Source organism: Orcinus orca, chromosome 9 (genome assembly GCF_937001465.1).
Source record: "Orcinus orca chromosome 9, mOrcOrc1.1, whole genome shotgun sequence".
Classification (NCBI taxonomy): Eukaryota; Metazoa; Chordata; class Mammalia; order Artiodactyla; family Delphinidae; genus Orcinus; species Orcinus orca.
This window is the reverse complement of record NC_064567.1, coordinates 11,977,293-11,997,794: the sequence shown is the minus strand read 5'-3', so window position 1 is coordinate 11,997,794 and position 20,502 is coordinate 11,977,293. Positions and strand designations below refer to the sequence as shown.

The 20,502-nt window shown below is 45.1% G+C and overlaps 1 gene segment (V, D, J or C); it reads left to right on the top strand.

Moving 5' to 3' along the window:
• The first annotated feature begins 273 nt into the window (after positions 1-273).
• LOC105748117 (T cell receptor beta variable 12-4-like) lies at positions 274-19,382 on the top strand. The segment is given in 3 exon segments: positions 274-614; positions 18,504-18,596; positions 18,688-19,382. Coding segments are annotated over 3 exon segments (570 nt in total).
• The last annotated feature ends 1,120 nt before the right edge of the window (positions 19,383-20,502 follow it).

The following is a 20,502-nucleotide window of genomic DNA, read 5'->3' as shown; positions in this document are numbered from 1 at the left end:
CCTGATAGGTGGTACTCGGCCTGCCTGGGCTCTGGCAATTGCGCTACTGCACAACTGGCCACTTGAGGGCACTGTGGATCCACCGAGCGAGCCTCCGTCAGCAGCGTCCGGGACGGGGAGGGAGAGGGGGAGGGAGAGGAGGAGGGGGCGGGGTTAAGGGCGAGAGAGTCCTGGCTCGGTCCCTGCGTCAGGGAGATTATTTGATGAATCAGAGTCAGTGTTGGCATTTGAAGAGCTGATCACCGACTTCTCGCATTAACAAACATGCAGGTGTGTTTGTCCCAGCAGGGAACCGTGAACTTCGCCTGGCAGGGAGTAAAGGCCTCTCTGGGAGGCTACACTTAGTGAAGAGTGTGATGGGGCTTCAGTGGGGCAGCCTGGATAATCCAAGACAGGTGTAGGGAAAGGAGCTCCTGCCCTGGGGCAATAGAGAAGCAGCGAGGGTTGATCACCTGGCCCAGCCCTGCACAGCCTAGCTCAGCACACCCAGCCCCACCTGCTCCACGGGTGACTGGACAGCATGGGAAGGCCTCGATCAGCTGAGCCTGCCTGGGGGGTGCAGGGCGCCTGCGGGAGCCCACAAGGACAGGGACATCAGAACAGCGACATCACAGGTAAGCCCTCCATACAGAGAAAAGGGAGGATCAAACATCTGCTCTCTCACCCTGGAAACCAGAGCCCTGAGTAGGGAGAAGACCAGTTTCGTACTGCCTGAGTCGCCTGGGGCACTCGGCTTCTTGGCTGTGTGGCCCACTGGGGCAGATGAGTCCTGAGCTCGGGTGGGACAGCCCTGGACCCCAAAGCTTTGACTGTTGCTAGTATCAGACCCCTTCCTGTGCTAGGTATCCAGCTTCTTAAGTACGTTTTTTCGATTCGTTTTCTTAAGAACCACGTGAGATAGAGCACCACGTTAAGGGGGAAAAAGCTGATTGCTGGAGAGTTTAGATAACTTGCTGAAGTAGGCACAGCTAACAAATATCAGAGCTGAGACTCAAACCCACCCACGCTTTAGATCCCCCTCTGCGTTTTGGTAGAGGTAGACAGCTTCAGAATCGGAACGTTGACCCACAAGTCCCTTTCAGAAACACTGACTCTGACACAAGTTATCATCACAACATCTTTCACCTGGGAGGCGAGTTCTGACTTCAGAAACCTTGGTCTGTTTTGCCTTGGACTGTTCCGACCTGCCTCGATCTGGTGACTTGGAAAAGATTTGGCTAAGTTTTCCCGTTTGTAAACTGAGACCAATGACACCTGTTTTGCAGAGGTTTTATGCAAGAAAATGAAACAAATTGCGTAATACAAAGTACAGGCTTAAGAAATCTTAGTTCCCTGTTAACTCTCTGACACAACTCTGGTCTAGCACAATTACTGGCTGTGTGCAATTCTGGGATCAAAGGCAGGCACGGATTACTTTTGCCTGAGTCACCTGTGCTCCAGACGCAAAATCATCTGAAATGCAAATACAGTCGTCTGATAATTTATTATGTGAAACTAACTACAAAGGGTTGCCTCTTAAGGGAGTTGCCTCTTAAGGGAAAATGAAAATGGGACCCAGGACAGCCCTTCCTGTTTGATATTAAGTCTGATATTCAAGAAGGTGTGGTGCTTCCAGAAAATTCCAGCTTCCGAGCCATTAGTAGTCATGAGAAAGATCTGCTAGAAGAAGGGACACTTTCACTTGAAGAGTGGCCATCAAGGATCCTCTAGGGCTTTCCATCACATCCTCAGCCCACCTCTGATTTCATCCTTGACTGCGGTTAAGGGTTATGTGCAAGCCTACGTCCATTTGCCTCATGCTGACGGCTCCCCATCACATGCATGCTGGGGGTCCCTCTGCTTTCTGCCCCAGGGTCTTCTCTGATGTCATAGGAGCCCCATTGGCCCGTATACAGGGCAGCCAGAGCTGAAGGGGTGCTAAAGCTCCTTGTGGGACAGGAGCCAGGGGACGAAAGCTCCGGAGTCAGCATTCAGGAATAGTTCAGAGACGCATTTCCTGGGCTTCTCAGAAGGTCCCAATGGAATCCATCTCCTGTTGCCCCAGCACAACTTCACTATGGTGCCTTATCCTGGTTTTCTCCTTCCCTGCTTCATTCTCCCTGCTCTCTGACAGTGATGGAATGATGTCACATCAGAAGACCCTTCTCGGGCTTCCCTGGTGGCGCAGTGGTTAAGAATCCGCCTGCCAATGCAGGGGACACGGGTTTGAGCCCTGGTCTGGGAAGATCCCACATGCCGCGGAACAACTAAGCCCGTGCGCCACAACTACTGAAGCCCACGCGCCTAGAGCCCGTGCTCTGCAACAAGAGAAGCCACTGCAATGAGAAGCCATGTACCACAACGAAGAGTAGCCCCCGCTCACCGCAACTAGAGAAAGCCCGCGCACAGCAACGAAGACCCAATGCAGCCAAAAATAAACACATAAATAAATAAATAAGAAGACCCTTCTCTTTGGAAGACGCCACCATTTTTCTTTTCTTCATACTGCCATTCAGTCATTCAAAAAGTCTTATATAACATATATGAATGAATCTTTCTCAATTCATTTTGGTTTATTTTGAATTCCCAACAGACTTACATGATCTCTGCTCCCTTAAAGCTCTGAACCTATTGATATTTGCAACTGAATAGACTGGAGTTATGTTTTATGAAAGTAGAGTCGGCCTGGACTCAGATAATCATTTTTTTTCTTCAGTCATTCAACAAACACTTGTTGAATGTGGAGTAGATCCAGGTTTTGGTGTGGCCTAAACCTTATCAAATGTTAGGGTGCTCTTTGAAAAAGAGAATAGAAAAAAAAATTTTAAGTCTTGGAAAGTTTCTGTGCAATTGAGAGGGCCTGAAGTTATTTTATTCTTCACTGACTTTATGGACAGTCTATTCTTCATTACTTACCGTGTGTAGGTACTGTTCTATACTGTTCCAGGTGCCTAGAAACACCAGTGCAAAAACAAAACAAAAAAAACTAAAAACCAAAAAACAGACAAAGCTTCTAGATGAGGTGTATGTTTTCAGCAACACCAAATTTGTGACTTGATAATTAATTAATTTAAAAATAAAAAGGAAATATTCCTGGTAAATACTTATTCCCTAAAATTTAGCGTATTGTTGAGCATATTAATATTATAGGTAGATCATACCTTATCATGAGAACAGTCCTCAGCTTTCTAGGACTCCATGTACCCTACCCCAAAGAATGTGAGTCCTAGCTGAAAAACTCCCTTTTTTTTGCACACACACAGCCGCGGTCAGTAGGCTGCTTTGCTGTCAGGCTCTTGGTCCCTGGGACAATGTGGGTCCTGGGCATAGATGGGAAAGCCCTTCCCCAAGTTTGCCAGACCCCAGTCACAAGCATTTCCATGCAGTGCTACATCAGCCTCCTTCTTGTCTCTGATTTTGGATTTCCATATCCTTTCTCACTACTGTGTGATTATAGGAATTACCCACCCAGATAACACGGAGATATATAATCACAGAAATAGGGGAGCCACACACACTCACATGACCTGTGTTTGAAATGACAGTATGCCCTGATATTGTCTAGCTGTAAGTCTTGCACTACAGCAATTTATGATTCAATGTAATAAAATATGATTCAATCAATATTCTCTCATTTGGAGTGTATGAGACCTTTCAAATGGAGACAGAACATTTCCCTGTGGCCCTGGAGGCATCACGCATGTGTACGTCTGGATGGGTCTCTCATCCACATTGCTAATGCGCCTCCTTTCTTTTTCACAGAAAGCACGGCCACAGGGGGTAAGTGGTCTAGTCCTCCCATGGCCTCCTCGGTCGGGGGGGGGGGGGGGGGGGGGTGGGGGGGTGGGGAGAGGACTCTTACCCCCAAGGATATAGAGACCTGAGCACAGATAGTGGAGCTCCCAATGTAAACAATTCTTCAAATTCCAGTGACTTTGACCTTGAGACTGAAAACATTCTGGACATCAGGTAGTTCTTTTTAAATGAAAAGATCACTGTTGGCTCATAGTCAATTATCCAGCGTTTAGGCAAAGGGAAAAAAACTAGTAACATTTTGAGCAGAGAGGTCACAAAAGTCTGGGATTGCCATGAGAATATTTCTTAGTCTACAGAAATATGACAAATCTTAACAGCGTCCAAATAAGGAATGTTATTATGCAGAGAAGAAAAAATTTCCTTACTAAAAGGCAGGGGAAAAGCATAGAGACATAAGATTTCTTTTTAAAGCAGACTTACTAATTCTTCCTGTTCTGAGCTGTTCAACTTTATATATATTATTGACTTCTTCCTGTGGGAAGGGCTGTGGCAGCTGAGCTCCGCAGCTCAAGCATGTGTCAAGGATAGTGACATCATTGAGTTACTGGCAGCCCAAGTTGTTGTTTTGGCCGGGCCTCGAGGCTTGTGGGAGCTTAGTTCCCGGACCAGGGATAGAACCCAGGCACACCACGGCAGTGAAAGTGCTGAGTCCTAACCACTGGACGGCCAAGGATTTCCCAAGAGCCCAAGTTCTATTTCCCCAAAACAAAACTGGATGATATGAGCTTCTGTCCAGGACCGGAAATGGTCACCAGGCTCTTCTTCGGCATGGCTTTTTATCTCCTGTGGGCAGGTGAGTACAGGTGGGCTCCCGTCCCTGGAATTCTCAAGACCTCAATACTAGCCTTCCTCTTGGGATGACAACATCAGCTCTGTCTATCACAGGACCTGTGGAGGCCGGGATCACCCAGAAACCAAGACACAAGATCACAGTGACAGGAGAGACAGTGACTCTGGAATGTCACCAGACTGATAAACATGACTATATGTACTGGTACCGACAAGACCTGGGACACGGGCTGAGGCTGATCCATTACTCCTTAGGTGTTGGCAACATTGAGAAAGGAGAAATCCCTGATGGGTACAACGTCTCGAGATCAAATACAGAGGATTTCCCCCTGACCCTGGAGTCTGTTATCCCCTCCCGGACATCTGTGTACTTCTGTGCCAGCAGTGACTCCACAGTACTGCACAGCTGCTTCCTCTCTGCACATAAAGCGTGGTTAGAAAGACTGAGGGTTGCCTGCACACGTGAGGTCTGGCCCCAACCCTCAGAAGCTCCTGTCTCCATCGAAGGCACAGAGTTCTTGCCAGCATGGGGGCTGGACAGCAGTGGGCAGTGTGACTCTCAGTGCTGAAGTCTGCCCCATGCCCGTCTTAGCCTGACTGCGGGTCAACTCAACACTACAGCTAGCTGGTTCTCTCTTCTGAGGTCCCCTCTGCTTGCAGAAAGGAAAGTGCATCTTTACTTGAGATACATGAAGATCCCCTTGATAATCTCAAAGGCCCACATCCTTCTCTCCCCTGTGAGCTTTGTGACGTCTTCATCTACTGCCTACCCCACCCTCTACTATCCTTCACCTTACAAGTCAGAAACCTTCACTCATGGGGACTTCCCTAGTGGCCCAGAGGTTAAGAATCTGCCTTCTAATGCAAGGGACACGGGTTCAATCTCTGGTCGGGGAACTAAGATCCCACATGCCGCAGAGCAGCTAAGCCTGGGCACCACAGCTAGAGAGCCCATGCGCCGCAACGAAAGATCCCATATGCCGCAACTGAGACACGACGCAGCCAGAAATAAATAAATAAATAGTAAAGAAAAAAAGAAATGTTCACTCACACGGTCTCTGCTCCTGGCTGCCTTTCTTCTACTGGGCAATAGGCCTACAAGGTCCTATAACGTTTGCTTCTGTCTGTCCCTCACCATCGTCTTGCACAAGTTTCCCCTGACTTTCCCTGTTCCAGCCACATGCATCCACATTTAGTTTTTTCCTCTTCTGTGCCATGTGCTTTGCCACCCTAAGATCTTTTCTGTAGGCTGTTTCTCTCGCACTAAACATATATCCCTCCCTCTTCTTTCTAACTCTGTACTTCATTCTTTACATGAAAATCTATTTCAGGTATACTTAATCTTAATTGTGAAGAGTAAAATTAAATTTTACTAGGAGAAATTAAGAAAAAATATTCTGGGGCATTCATCTGAGGAAGGGTTTGTTGTTGTTTTTTGTTTGTTTGTTTGTTTGTTTTTTTCTGCGGTACGTGGGCCTCTCACTGTTGTGGCCTCTCCCATTGTGGAGCACAGGCTCCGGACGCACAGGCTGAGCAGCCATGGCTCACGGGCCCAGCCGCTCCGCGGCATGTGGGATCTTCCCGGACCGGGGCACGAACCCGTGTCCCCTGCATCGGCAGGTGGACTCTCAACCACTGTGCCACCAGGGAAGCCCTGTTTTTTTTTTTAATGGAGACACAAAAGAACACAAACTGCAAAGAAAATATTCATAATGTGAGTTGCATTCAATTAAACTCTTGTATGTCAGAACACACTGTAAAAAATGAAAAGGTAAGCCACAGACTGAGAAAAGACAGGAAGACTTGCAGACACATGATAAAGAATCAGTGTGACAGAGACGAAATTCCTGTGGCTCCGATGTGATTCCAACATCACTGTAGTTGGAGGGTTGGGAACCTAAGACTAGGTTCTGAACAATGGGATGTGCGTGAAAATTATGCAAGCCAGTTTCAAGCCGTGTCCTTTATAACATTCCGTGGCACTGTGATGAGGCCTCCAGGTATCCTCCCACTTGGAGATTTGCTAAGAGACTCACGGGATATGGCATAGAGTTGTAGCCATGGCTAAGATCTATTAGTGACCAAGGAGATATTCAGTGGCAGATCATAAGGGAAAAAGACATGGAGTCTAGAAGAATCCATCCATACACAGGCTACGTTATGCTCTCTTCCTCCTGGGAGGGCTCACACAGAGCTCACACTTCCCCCAGCGAGAAAAACGCAGCATCATGGGTATGATATTTCTGCCAAGGGAGCCCACTGAGTACTCAGTGCCCAAGGTTTTACTGGGAGCTGATCCCATAGGCACCCACTGCCTACCACGAATGGAAGATCTAGTCTCCCAGAAGGAAATCCAGTGTTCGGCATAAACTATGTTGTTCACACCAATGGTCCAGGCACGGTGAAACGCTCTTCTCAAAAAAACTTTCTATCAATATAGATAGCTGTTCACCAGCCAAGTTCCCAGATGCCAGCCGAAGGCCAGACTTGCAGGCAGGCTTTCTAGACACAGCAGTTTCAGACCTGCTGCATTAGCTTCTTTCTGCATGGGCACGCCTCAAGTCTCTTTTGCCATGCTTGGAGGAACTTGGAAGGTACCCTTTATTGTCTGGCTAATTAAAAGAAGCAGCCTGGCTCCCTGGATCATAATTTGGTGGACAACCACAGAAAGAAGCTGTTCATGCCACACTGGACTTCATGGTCATGGGGAATAGAATGTTTTAGAGTTAAACCACTGGGATTTTAGGGTTTGTTTTATTCTCTGTAGCATAGCTGGCCTTATCTATTAGAGTTAGTATCGAAAATGAATACATAATTCTTATTACTTAATAAGGAAAAGATGACCCAGTAAAAATGGCAGTACTTAATCTAGGTAATTCTAGGTAACATGAATTCTCACTAAACATGAATACATTCTCAACCTTACTTAGAATCAAACCCTTGCAAACTGAAACAGTAAGTTACGACCTCAAACTTACCAGACTGGAAAATTTTCAAGAGTGACAGTCTGAAATTTGAGTAAAGGTACCGATTACTGGAAATTCTCTTACATTACAAAAGAAAAATTACAGGGCTTCCCTGGTGGCAAAGTGGTTAAGAATCCGCCTGCCAATTCCAGGGACACAGGTTCGAGCCCTGGTCTGGGAAGATCCCACATGCCACGGAACAACTAAGCCCGTGCGCTACAACTACTGAACCTGCACTCTAGAGCCCGCGAGCCATAACTACTGAGCCCGTGTGCATTAACTTCTGAAGCCCGCGTGCCTGGAGCCCGTGCTCCACAACAAGAGAAGCCACCGCAATGAGAAGGCCGTGCACCACAACGAAGAGTAGCCCCCGCTCACCGCAACCAGAGAAAAGCCTGTGCGCAACAACGAAGACCCAACACAGTCAAAAATAAAATAAAGAAAAGAAAATTACAGCTATATCAGAGAACATTTTGTGGGATATACTCTGACAACAACACTTCAGGATAAATTACCAAAATACTCAAATTACTTAGGTTCCTTTCACTGTCTTTATATAACAGCTGCACAGGACCATTTTCTCTGTGTCAAGAGAGGCTGAGTGTTCTAAAGGATAGTCAAAACCTCACAAACTTTGGGAAGTTGACTGAATGTAAATGGAGGAAAAGTAATATTTATCCCAAGTTGTAGTTGAACAGTATGTATTAGCGTAGTGAGGAGGGAACAGGAGCTGCAGAGGAGGTGGGAGGATTTACCTTCACAAACACTGCCTGGTGTCAGCCCCAGTTCTAATGCAAATAGTGGAGAAGTCGCACCAGGCTCCCTGGGCCAATGAATGAAGGGCCTCAGGCCAGTGACCCCGAACCACTGGCCATCGGGAGGCATTGGTTTTGGATGGAGAAGCAGATTGGGGGGTTTTGTATTTAATTAATTAACTAATTAATTAAATGATTTATGTATTTATTTATTGAAGCATAGTTGATTTACAATGTTGTATTAGTTTCTGGCGTACAGCAAGGTGATTCAGTTATATATGTATGTTCTTTTTCATGTTGTTTTCCATTATGGTTTATTACAAGATATTGAATATAGTTTCCTGTGCTATACAGTAGGACCATGTTGTTTATCCTTTCTATATACAATAGTTTGAGTCTGCTAATCCCAGACTCCCAATCTATCCCTCCTCTACCCACCCTCCCGCTTGGCAACCACAAGTCTGTTTTCTATGTCTGTGAGTCTGTTTCTGTTTTGTCAATACGTTCATCTGTGTCGTATTTTAGATTCCACATCTAATTGATATCATATGGTATTTGTCTTTCTCTTTCTGACTTATTCACTTAGTATGATAATCTCTAGGTCCATCCATGTTGCTGCAAAAGAATTTCATTCTTTTTTAATGGCTGAGTAGTATTCCATTGTGTATATGTACAACATCGTCTTCATTCATCTGTCAATGGACATTTAGGTTACTTCCATGTCTTGGCTATTGTAAATAGTGCTGCTATGAACATAGGGGCCATGTATATTTTTGAATTATAGTTTTGTCTGGTTATATGCCCAGAAGTGGGATTGCTGGATCATATGGCCACTCTATTTTTAGTTTATTGAGGAACCTCCATACTGTTTTCCATAATGGCTGCACCAATTTACATTCTCACCAACAGTGTAGGAGGTTCTCTTTTCTCCACACTCTCTTCAGCATTTGTTATTTGTAGACTTTTTAATGATGGCCGTTCTGACCAGTGTGAGGTAGTATCTCATTTTAGTTTTGTTTTATATTTCTGTAATAATTAGTGATGTTAAGCATCTTTTCATATGCCTATTGGCCATCTCTATGTCTTCTTTGGCGAAATGGCTATTTAGGACTTCTGCCCATGTTTTGATTGGGTTGTTTGGTTTTTTGTTATTGAGTTGTATGAGCTGTTTGTATATTTTGGAAATTAAGCGCTTGTCAATCACATCATTTGCAAATATTTTCTCCCAGTCCGTAGGTTGTCTTTTCATTTTGTTTATGGTTTCCTTTGCTGTGCAAAAGCCTATAAGTTGGTTTTTTGTTTGTTTGTTTGTTTCTAGGTAAGAAGTGGATTTATTTAGAGAGAAACACACTCCACAGACAGAGTGTGGGCCATCTGAGGAGGTGAGAAAATGCCAAAAGCTTATAAGTTTGATTAGGTCCCATTTGTTTATTTTTGCTTTTATTTCTATTGCCTTGGGAGACTGACGTAAGAAAACTTTGGTACAATTTATGTCAGAGAATGTTTTGCCTATGTTCTCTTTTAGGAGTTTTATGGTGTCATGTCCTACATTTAAGTCTTTAAGCCATTTTGAGTTTATTTATTTATTTTGGGGGGTTGAATTATTTTTTTAATTTATTTATTTAATTTATTTATTTTTGGCTGTGTTGGGTCTTTGTTGCTGCACATGGGCTTTCCCTAGTTGCAGCGAGCAGGGGCTACTCTTTGTTGAGGTGCACAGGCTTCTCATTGCGGTGGCTTCTCTTGTTGCAGAGCACAGGCTCTAGGCGTGCGGGCTTCAGTAGTTGTGGCTCGTGGGCTCTAGAGCGCAGGCTCAGTAGTTGTGGTGCACGGGCTCAGTTGCTCCGCAGCATGTGGGATCTTCCTGGACCAGGGCTCAAACCCGTGTTCCCTGCATTGGCAGGCGGATTCTTAACCACTGCGCCACCAGGGAAGCCCTTGAGTTTATTTTTGTGTATGGAGTGAGGGTATGTTCTAACTTCATTGGTTTACATGTGGCTGTCCAGATTTCCCAACACCACTTGCTGAAGAGACTGTCTTTTCTCCGTTGGATATTCTTGCCTCCTTTGTCGACGGCTAATTGACTGTAGGTGTGCGTGTTTATTTCTGGTCTCTCTATTCTGATCCATTGATCCATTGATCTATTTTTGTGCCAATACCATGCTGTTTTTATTACTATAGCTTTGTGATATCTTCTGAAGTCTGGGAGGGTTATGCCTCCTGCTTTGTTCTTTTTTCTCAGGATTGCTTCGGCAATTCTGGGTCTTTTATGTTTCCATATGAATTTTAGGATTATTTCTTCTAGTTCTATGAAACATGTCATCGGTAATTTGATAGGGATCACATTAAATCTGTAGATGTTTTTGAAACAGGGCTTAGTTCTGCCTTAGAAGTTGAGGCAAGAAAAATGCAACTTCATCCTTGCATCCAGCCTCTGGTTTGCAGATGTGAGTGGCCAGTGGAATGTGAGGAATTAAATGGAGACTCTCCTTCCTTTATGGATGCAGGTGGGTTTTGCATAGCAGTGAACCTGAACTGTAAATTACCAAGTGGAGCAAATCACGGAGTGGAGAATCTTCTGACCCTGCTGGGGGTGTAGACAGAGAAGAGCCAGGAGCCGGCCGAATTCTCAGGGACCCATGAGATGGAAAACATCTGCCTTGGGAGACCATTAGAGAAACTCTAGATATACACCCGTACCCCAAACTTAACCCCTACTAGTTGTGTGTCCTAGATGCTGTATAGGATGATGTAAGGGAAATGCAGGGGAGGAGAGTAGATAATTCAAGACCTTGTCTAGGCTAGTCTCAAACTGCTGGCTAAGACACTGCAAATATCCTTAATGAGTATCAGATCTCCCAGAACTCCTGCCTTTCCTCCCTTGAGCAGTAAGATGCCCCATCCCTGCCTGGATTTTGTTCTGGATTTGTTCAGTGCTGCAGGTGAGGCCTGGGAAGACAGCAGGGATTTCTTCCCTGGAATAGGCAAGCCTCAATTGCAAGCATTTTGTATGTAGCCTGATCAGCCCTGTGTCCTGCCACCCTGAACGCTGCCATCACTCAGAACTTTTAACCCCTGGGCACAAGAATGGGACAAGTAATGACACCTCAATGTGAAGAAACTTCCCATCATGGGATGATTAACTGGGACCAACATTAAGTTGGACTCAGACCAGCAGCTTTTCTATCTCAATAATAGAGAATTTACGAGGGAAACGGATGGCTCTGATAGTTCTACATCTGTGGGTCTTAACTTGATAGCGTTGGCATGTAAGCCCTAGGTTGTGGGTATTCAGAAGATTATCTCTGAGAACACGACTCTACTGTTTCCACCTCTCTGACACACATTTCCTTGTTTTCTTGTTTCATACCAACTCTTGGGGCCTTCTCTAGTCCTCTAACCCTTTCTACCTCACCACTCAGACAATGAAAAGAAATGTTTCAGAACAAATGTTGCCCTGTTAAAAAAAAAAGTCAGATACTAACCAGTGCAATTCAATTGTATGTTATGCTATGTTTTTTAAGATTCCAGAAGATTCAATTTTGTATTTACTGTTACTGTATCCATCCTGGTATTTTCAGGGATAAGAGAGTTCTCTGAATGCATCATGGAGATGAGTGAAAGCAAAGAGGAAACTGGTCTTTGACCTTCAGACAGAATAAAAGCTTCCAACTCACATCTACACTCAGGGCATCATTTTATCTCTCTACCTTCAATTGTGTCAGTTAGTTCACTGTGCTTGTAGGATAAAGCGGTGGCAAATACCCTGACTTTACCTTGTCTAAGCTCATCTGATTGGGAAAATAGAGAACCTGGTAAAAGAGACACCTCCAAAGAAAAGGATAATTACAGATAACACAAAAAGGTTATTAACTGATATTTCAAACGTGAGTCACCTTTGACACATCCAAGTAGAAACATCCAGCAGAGAGTTAGAAGGTGGTGATGGGAGATCCAATCGCTCAGCCCTGGAGCCATGCGTGGGGACAGGTGGATGAATTCACATGCAGTCTATGAACATGTTCAACAAACTTCTAGATATGTTTTAGTTAATAACAGTTGGTTTCTAAGACTATGGGCATTTGCGAGACAGTGATGTCACCATGGGAATTGCCAGTGGGGACAAGGACGCCCCTCCTCCTCTGCTCATGCTTACAAGGACCCTGAGCTGGTCAACCTCCCACTGCTGCCCTGACCCTGCCATGGGCTCCGGGCTCCTCTGCTGAGCAAAACCCTCTGTCTCCTGGGGGCATAATTGTTACATAAAGTACAATTGTAAGTCCTGAGAACATCAAGCTCTCTCTGCATTTTCTCTTTCCAGTGATTATTTCAATCATCTCCTCTTTCCATTTTCAAATTCTGTCTTTTCCTGATACAGAACTCACAGAAGATGGAGTCGCCCAGTCCCCCAGACACAAGATCACAGAGAAAAGACAGGCCATGGCTTTGTGATGTGATCCTATTTCAGGCCACAGTATCCTTTACAAGGGGTCTGGAGCTACTGATTCTCTTTGAGGAAGAGGCTGAAATAAATGTTTTGTAGTTGCCTCAGAATCGATTTTCTGCAGAGAGGCCCTAAGGAGCAGACTCCACTCTCAAGGTCCAGGCTGCAGAGCTGGGGGACTCGGCTGTGCATTCCTGTGCCAGCAGCTTAGCCACAGCCTTGCACAGACCCTTCCTTCCTGTGCACAAACTTCATGATTCTTCCTCTCTGTGTTGCTCATGGCAGCTCCAGACAGCCCTCCCCTTACTCCTCATTATGCAAGGGGAAGAAGTGGGTTTGCAGAGATAAGCTGTGATGCATATAGATGGAGGACACACATTATTTCTTAAAACACGAGAGCCGAAATTGTTGTTTGAAAATAATTATGACTCAGGGATGAGAAGCGTTCTGTGGTGAAAACTCAAGAATCCCAAACTGAAAGTACTTGTCACAGACTCAGCCCTCAGGGGCTAGTGATGGTTTTTCTCCTATAAAAATATGCAGTCACAAAACACGTCCAATAAACTTGAATAATACAGATGGCGATTCTATGAGTGTAGCAAACAGCAGGGTTGCTGAGGTTTTTTTCACCATCTGAATGATTCAAGTTGATATCCTTCTCTCTCTGCTTTTACCCAGGAACTTTTAGGCATCAAAGTCTCAACACAGAGTATGTGGTTGGAAAACACTTTTTTCCCATTTTTATGGAAATGTGTTGATAATAATGACGTTGGTGGTGGGATGATCATTTTAGCTATTTTATTCAGCCCTTTTCCAACTTCAAAGAAATATACACAAATGGGTATCCTGGCAACCAGTCTCAAATCTTAGCTCAAAACAAATTCTTACTCTGGAGTTTGTTACTGTAACCAACACAGCTCAACACTGCATGTTGAGGGTATTTCAGCTGTTTGCCTTAGTACATGAAAATAGTAACTTAGTGCATTAAAATATTCCTTAGTAAGAACTTCTAAAACAATCAATCACCCCCGATCCAATCGCTCCCTCTGATAATGTATCCTCTACTCTAACTTCTGCCTGGATTCTCTAAGATAATTCTAGAAATCTTTCTGAAGCATTGGTTGGAACTCTTTGGAAAGCAGCTTACTGAGATTCTCCTAAAGGCATGGTCACTGCCCCTCAATCTCTGCTGGTTTCACTTCTCTCTTTACCCAACCAAGACTGCAAGTAATAATATACGTCCATTCACTCAATGCATATCTCCTCGACTGCTCTGCCCATATCCTGATCCAGCTGATTTGTCTGATAAAACCTCAGTCATTGATGACCATCTCCTCACAGCATTTTTATTTGGTTCTTTTTCCAATCTCCTATGTCACTAATTCTCTAATAACAGTTTCCAAGATTACATCTTATCTCTTTAAACATAGGAGACAGTTGTCTTAGGGTGTGTCTGGTAATTTTCACATCTGAGATCTTTGTGGGACTATTTTTGTCGATTTTCTTTCTCTGCTGCTTCTCAGTTGTGATGTTTGTATTTTTATGGTGTTTGTATTTCTCCTCATGAATCTGGTTATCTTTGACTTTGTGCCAGGCACTAGATTTGTAGGAATAATTTTCATCTTGGGTGGACAGATCATCGACCAGAGAAAGTTTTGCTTCTGCCAAGTGTGTGGGGTATAAACAGTCCAGGACTACCTGATTTGGAATTCAAGGCTTGAGGTGTCCTGGATCACCAAGAGAGAATATTGAGTTTCTCAATGTCCCACGTTTGGTACATTCTGGTCTTTTACTGTTGTCCCCCTGGACTGTAAGTCAGTTTCACGAGCACTGAGTCAGGGAAGGCAATTGTCCTTAAGGGCAAAAGGACTGCTATGCTCCCCTCCTTAGATGCTCACCTCTCCAAGATTCCAGCCAAGAATTTCTCACTATATTTTAGACTTTAACTAATTGAAGTTTTTTTTTTTAATTCTTTTCTTTTTTTTTTTTTAAACCCCACATTTGTTTATTTATTTATTTTTTTGGCTGTGTTGGGTCTTCATTTCTGTGCGAGGGCTTTCTCTAGTTGTGGCAAGCGGGGGCCACTCTTCATCGCAGTGCGTGGGCCTCTCACTATCGCGGCCTCTCTTGTTGCGGAGCACAGGCTCCAGACGTGCAGGCTCAGTAGTTGTGGCTCATGGGCCCAGTTGCTCCGTGGCATGTGGGATCTTCCCAGACCAGGGCTCGAACCCGTGTCCCCTGCATTGGCAGGCAAACTCTCAACCACTGCGCCACCAGGGAAGCCCAATTGAAGTTTTTGATATTGATTTTTTTTTACCCAACTATTTAGACAGCAAAGAAGGGTTACCTTGAGTGCTCTCATTTATAATTACTGGGATTAAAGTCAAAAGAATTTTATTTGGAATTTTAAATAAAAACCAATTAATGTTAGATTCTTAGTCTGAGATTTCTTTGATATTTAACTTAAACGACATAGAGATGTTACACTTGAACTTTAATTTCAACCAAAGTATTTCTTTTAAAAACTTAAAGGGTATTTATAATCAAATTGAGACATCTATTTGTTTTTGTCATTTTTATTATTGGAGTTTTAAATTTTTCTTTTTTTTTTTTTTTTTTACTTTCATTGCATAACCTCTGATGATCCATTGGACCGTGTGGCAGGATGGGAAATGAAACAGGGAGTGACTCTGTAGACTTGATCACAGAGTACAGAATGGACTTGGAATCTGTTTCATTGCTATGCTGTCAGGACACATCTGTGCCGTTTTTCTGCGAGTATATTCAAGGAGCAGTTGTTGGAATTGGGAAGAATAACTGACATGTGTCTATTTTTCTCCTCTCCTTAAACCCAGTTTCCTAGGACAACACTTTATTTGACATTTCCCATTTTCGGGGACTTCCGTAAAGTAATCCTCCTGTTCTCATCTTCCTATTCCTTGCTGAATCTTCTCTATGGGAAGGGAAATAGATTATCTTATTTAATCTCTTTATCTTCTTGCCTTGTTCCTGGCTACTGAGCAAAGAGATAGATTCTTTGGTGTTTTCTCAACATGAACCAAGAATAGCGGAGAACTTTCTTATCCATAGAGGGTCGGCCTGTAGCTTGGAGGGGAGAGAAAGTGAGTTAAATTCTCATTCAGCATAGTGTCAGCCAGCCCATTTGGTTTCACATCTGAGCCCTGTTATTTACCAATATCAAAACTGATGTTATTATCTCTGCCTGATGTCTAACTCGCAGGTGTTCCGTCTTAGGCCATAATAAGTCAATATTATTTATTGACCCTCTAACACCAACAAATCGTAATACCCACACCCCCTGTACTCAGTGGAACAACACACAACCCCCCTTATGTGCTGGGCAGACAGCATATTTGTGTTGCTTCTGCCCACCGGCCACTAGGAGACACTGTGGCTTCATCGTCATCTAGCATCTATGTGGCCTGGAAGGATGGCATTAAGGGAAACCATAGGGTTGGGTTTAGAGTTAGGGAGTTGCAGGTGTCTTGAATAATGGCCGAGAATGAAGGAAATAGAGACCAACCCTTCTTCCTCTGCTGTGTAGGTGGGTTTTGCTCTGAGCCGGCTTTGAATGGTAGGTATGCTCGCAGTGGGCATTCCTCCAAGTTTGCTTAAGACGTGGCTGCACAAGGAGCTGCGTGGTGAAGCTTGCACGTTCTGGGTTGGGAAAAGCAGAGAAGCAGTTTGAGGGTCAGAGTAGCCTAGTGAGCCTGAACCAAACCAGCCCAGGCCAGCCCACCGGCTCTGCTGTACCTAGAGTGTAGGGTCAGGAGAACAAGCGCTGCCCCCAGGGAGCTGACAACCACAGTGACACCACCAGCAAATCCATGTGTCAGGCAGGGGCTGGGGTGGATCAGGACAACAGAATTTCTCCCCAAGAACTTCTGCTCTCAGCAGGAAGATGCACGATGGAGTTCTGCCGGACTCCGATGTGTCTCTTGGAAGCAGCTGAGGTCTGGCAGAGATGAGAAGTCTTTTACCCGGGCTTCCCTTGGCCTGGTTTCAAGATCTTACTGTGTGATTAAACCTCGGTCTCCCCCTTGTATCTGGTATCTCGCTACGGCCTCTTTCACTCATGACCCCCAAGGATACTGTCATTTATTAGATTCCTATCGCTGCTCTAACGAATTTCCACACACTTTGTGGCTTAAAACAATACAAGTTTATTATCTTACAGTCTTGAAGGTCAGAAGTCCAAAATGGGTCTAAGTGGGTTAAAACAAGGTGTCAGCCCGGCTGCCTTCCTCTGGAGGCTGGAGCGGAGAATCTGTTTTCTTGCTTTTTTTCAGCTTCTAGAGGCCACCAAGATCTCTCCACTAGGGGCCCTTCCATCTTCAAAGCCAACAATGACGCATCCAGTCTTTCCTCATGCTGCATCGCTGTAACCCTAACTCTTCTCTCTCCTTCCACATTTTAGGGCCCTTGTGATTACATTGGGCCCAGCTGGCAAGTCCAGTCTAGTCTCCCTCTATTAAGGTCAGCTGATTAGCAACCTTAATTCCATTTAGAACCTGAATTCCTTCCCCCTTGATGCGCAATGGGACGCATCCACAGGTCCAGGGACCAGGCGTTGAGCTCTTTGGGGAGCCATGATTCTGTCCACCATGTCTATAGGTACCCGGTAACAGGGAAGGAACAAACAATGACCTTTTATAAAAATACGATAACGGCCTCAGTTTTACATTCAGGGTCCAACAGAAACCAAGGGGACGGAACCCACAAGGGAAACAGGTACCTCTGGTAACAAAATCCAGCTTGTAAACTATCTTCGCTTTAAAATTGGCATGTGCTCCTCGGGTTCAGAAGACTCAGCAGTGTGTCTCTGTGCTAATCACAAAATATGGATTTGAACTGGTCCTTCTTCCTGGTCAACAAATAACTTGCTCGAACAACCCAGTAAACTGAAAGCTTCCCTCAGCTTTTCATAACCTCAACCATGACAGGGAGTGGGTTTGTGGCAGCAGACCCCTTTCATAGGGAAAGGGCCCAGTGTTCATTTAAAAACATCGAGCTTTTCTAGGAGTAAGAATACAGTTTAAATCAACTCTAGAGAATCTGATTTGCAAAGAGAACGTGAAAATCATCTGCTTATTTCATGGTGGGGACAGAGAAATGAGGGAAATTCTATGCTACGGGCTTTGAGAATTTAATAGCGCTCAAGGATAAATGAACGCAGAAAGGTCTTTCACTGCAAAAAAAAAAAAAAGAGCTTTCAAATTGAATCAGTTCTCCAGGCATCAGTTCGGTCCCTGAAGCCCTAACAATGCAGTCACTCTTCTTGTTTTTCCTGGAGAGCCCAGAGCCCACCTCCTAACTGATGGATGACTTGGAGTGTGATATGACCAGGAGTATCTAGCCACCAGTAAGAGGAATAGGAGGGTTCACAGAGAAGCTGGCTTGCAATGAGACAATTTAAACTTGGAGTTTGAGGTTCAAGTGGAAATAGTTGGCAGGCTCTAGCTAAGAGATTGTATAGAGAAGGCATTATGAATTGATAATATCAAAACATCTGCAGGGAGCCTCTGGATGTGTAAATCTCTATCTTAGATCAATTATAATTGAGTTCAGTCCCGCCTGATTCCTCTCCTGGAGATGCAGCCTTCTTCTCTGAAGGGAGCTTCTGAGTTGCGGCCCGGGGGGAGGGGCGGGGGGTGGCTCCTTCAGTGGTGTCACTGACAAACACATTTGTGGGGATAAGCTGTCCCAAACACACTTCTCTGCTCATTTCCACAGGGGCCCTGGTCTGGACAATTCCACATCGTTGTTCTCATCCTGCCGTGGGCATGCGAGCCCTCTGCTGTGTAGCCCTTTGTCTCCTGCGAATAGGTGAGTCCTTGGAATATTCAATGTCCTCATGTAGGGTTTCCCTATTGTGACTCTGATATTTTTCGTATTCTGTTTCCAAATTCTTTCACAGAGCCCACAGATGCTGGAGTCATCCAGACACCCAGGCATGAGGTGACAGAAATGGGACATGCAGTAACTCTGAGTTGTGAACCGATTTCAGGCCACACTGTGCTTTATTGGTACAGACAGACCTTGGTGCAGGGATTGGAGTTTCTGATTTATTTCATCAACCAATCTCCTACAGACAAGTCAGGGATGCCCAAGGACCGATTCTCAGCTGAGATGCCTAACAAATCATTCTCCACTCTGAAGATCCAGCCCACAGAACCCGGGGACTCGGCCACGTACCTCTGTGCCAGCAGAAAAGACACAGTGCTGCAGAGTCACCCCACCCCATGCAGAAAACCTCTGCTTCCGCTTCGGGCTCCAGCCCCCAGCCATCCTGAGTCCTGAGTGAAAGCTCCTCCCCTAGAAGCACCGGGGGTCTGGCGTTCTCCTGTCCCTAGGGAAGGCAAGAACCGAATGTAACAAGCCAGCACATTAGGAAACGTTTGGTGGGAAGGCAGTAGGGGCCTGGTTCCTGGCATTTCTCACAAATTTCTCACAGAGGGTGACAGTCCACGGCTAAGGGTAAATGTTACCCACTGAGCTTTCAGTTTAAGATTGAGTAAGCATCAGATAAACCCAGTTTGAAAAGTATTCTACAAAATACTTGACCGGTGATCTTCAAAAGTGTGCAAATCATTAAAAACAAGAACAGACTGAACTCTCATGGGTTGGAGGAGTCTAAGGAAACATAAGAAATGCTATATGGTATCCTGGATTAGATCCTGGAACAGAACAGTAGAAAAACCAGGAAAATCTGAGTTTCGCCTGTAGCTGAGTTGTAGCAATGTTAAATTCTTGGTTTTGTGCAAAGTATCATGGTTACGCATGGTGTTAACATTAAGGAAAGTTGGGTGAAGGGTATAGAGGAACCGTAGTATCTTTACAGCTCATGAGAGATAAATTCTCCAGCGTTGGGTCTCCGGAGTCCCTACTAAGCCAGCTTGTCATGTTGCTGTTAATTGTACTTGCTCCCCGAGCTCAGAGCACTCAGACAGACCCAGACGCAGCTGCTTCTCCTTGGCCTCCGTTCCACTGCTTCCTAAACATCAGGCGGGGCAAGGTAGGCTGAGCAGAAGCCTGCAGTGCAGAAGTCCACCCCCAAGGCTGGCCTGATGCTTCTCTGAGGCTCCCCTTCTGTCCCCTTTGCACACAGCCCCCAGATATGCTGGGGTCACACTGACTCTGCCATCGCTAGTTTCTGCGAGCTAACAAACACTGAAGCTTAACAGTGAAGAGAATGCCGGTTACAGACTTATACACGAAGGATATAAAGTTGACTCATTAGTATTACAGGAAAATGATACCCATAAAAATTTCCAAACTGATCAGCAAGACATTTCGTATTGTGTGGTAGGCTGAATAATAACCCCCAGCTCCCCATCCCCAAAGATACCCATGTCTTCAACCCTGGAACCTGTGCATGTTGCCTTAGATGGCAGAAATGGACTTTACAGGTGTGATTAAGTTTTTTTTTTTTTTTTTTTTTTTTTGCAGTACGCGGGCCTCTCACTGTTGTGGCCTCTCCCGTTGTGGAGCACAGGCTCCGGACGCGCAGGTCCAGCAGCCATGGCTCACGGGCCCAGCCGCTCCGTAGCATGTGGGATCTTCCCGGACCGGGACGCGAACCTGCGTCCCCTGCATCGGCAGGCGGACTCTCAACCACTGCGCCACCAGGGAACCCCTGGCACTCTTTTAAAGCTTTTTGAGGGGCTTTACTGTGAGCCCATAATTCGGGATCAAATCCGACAGAATCTTGCCATTCCCCCTTGGTTGTCTG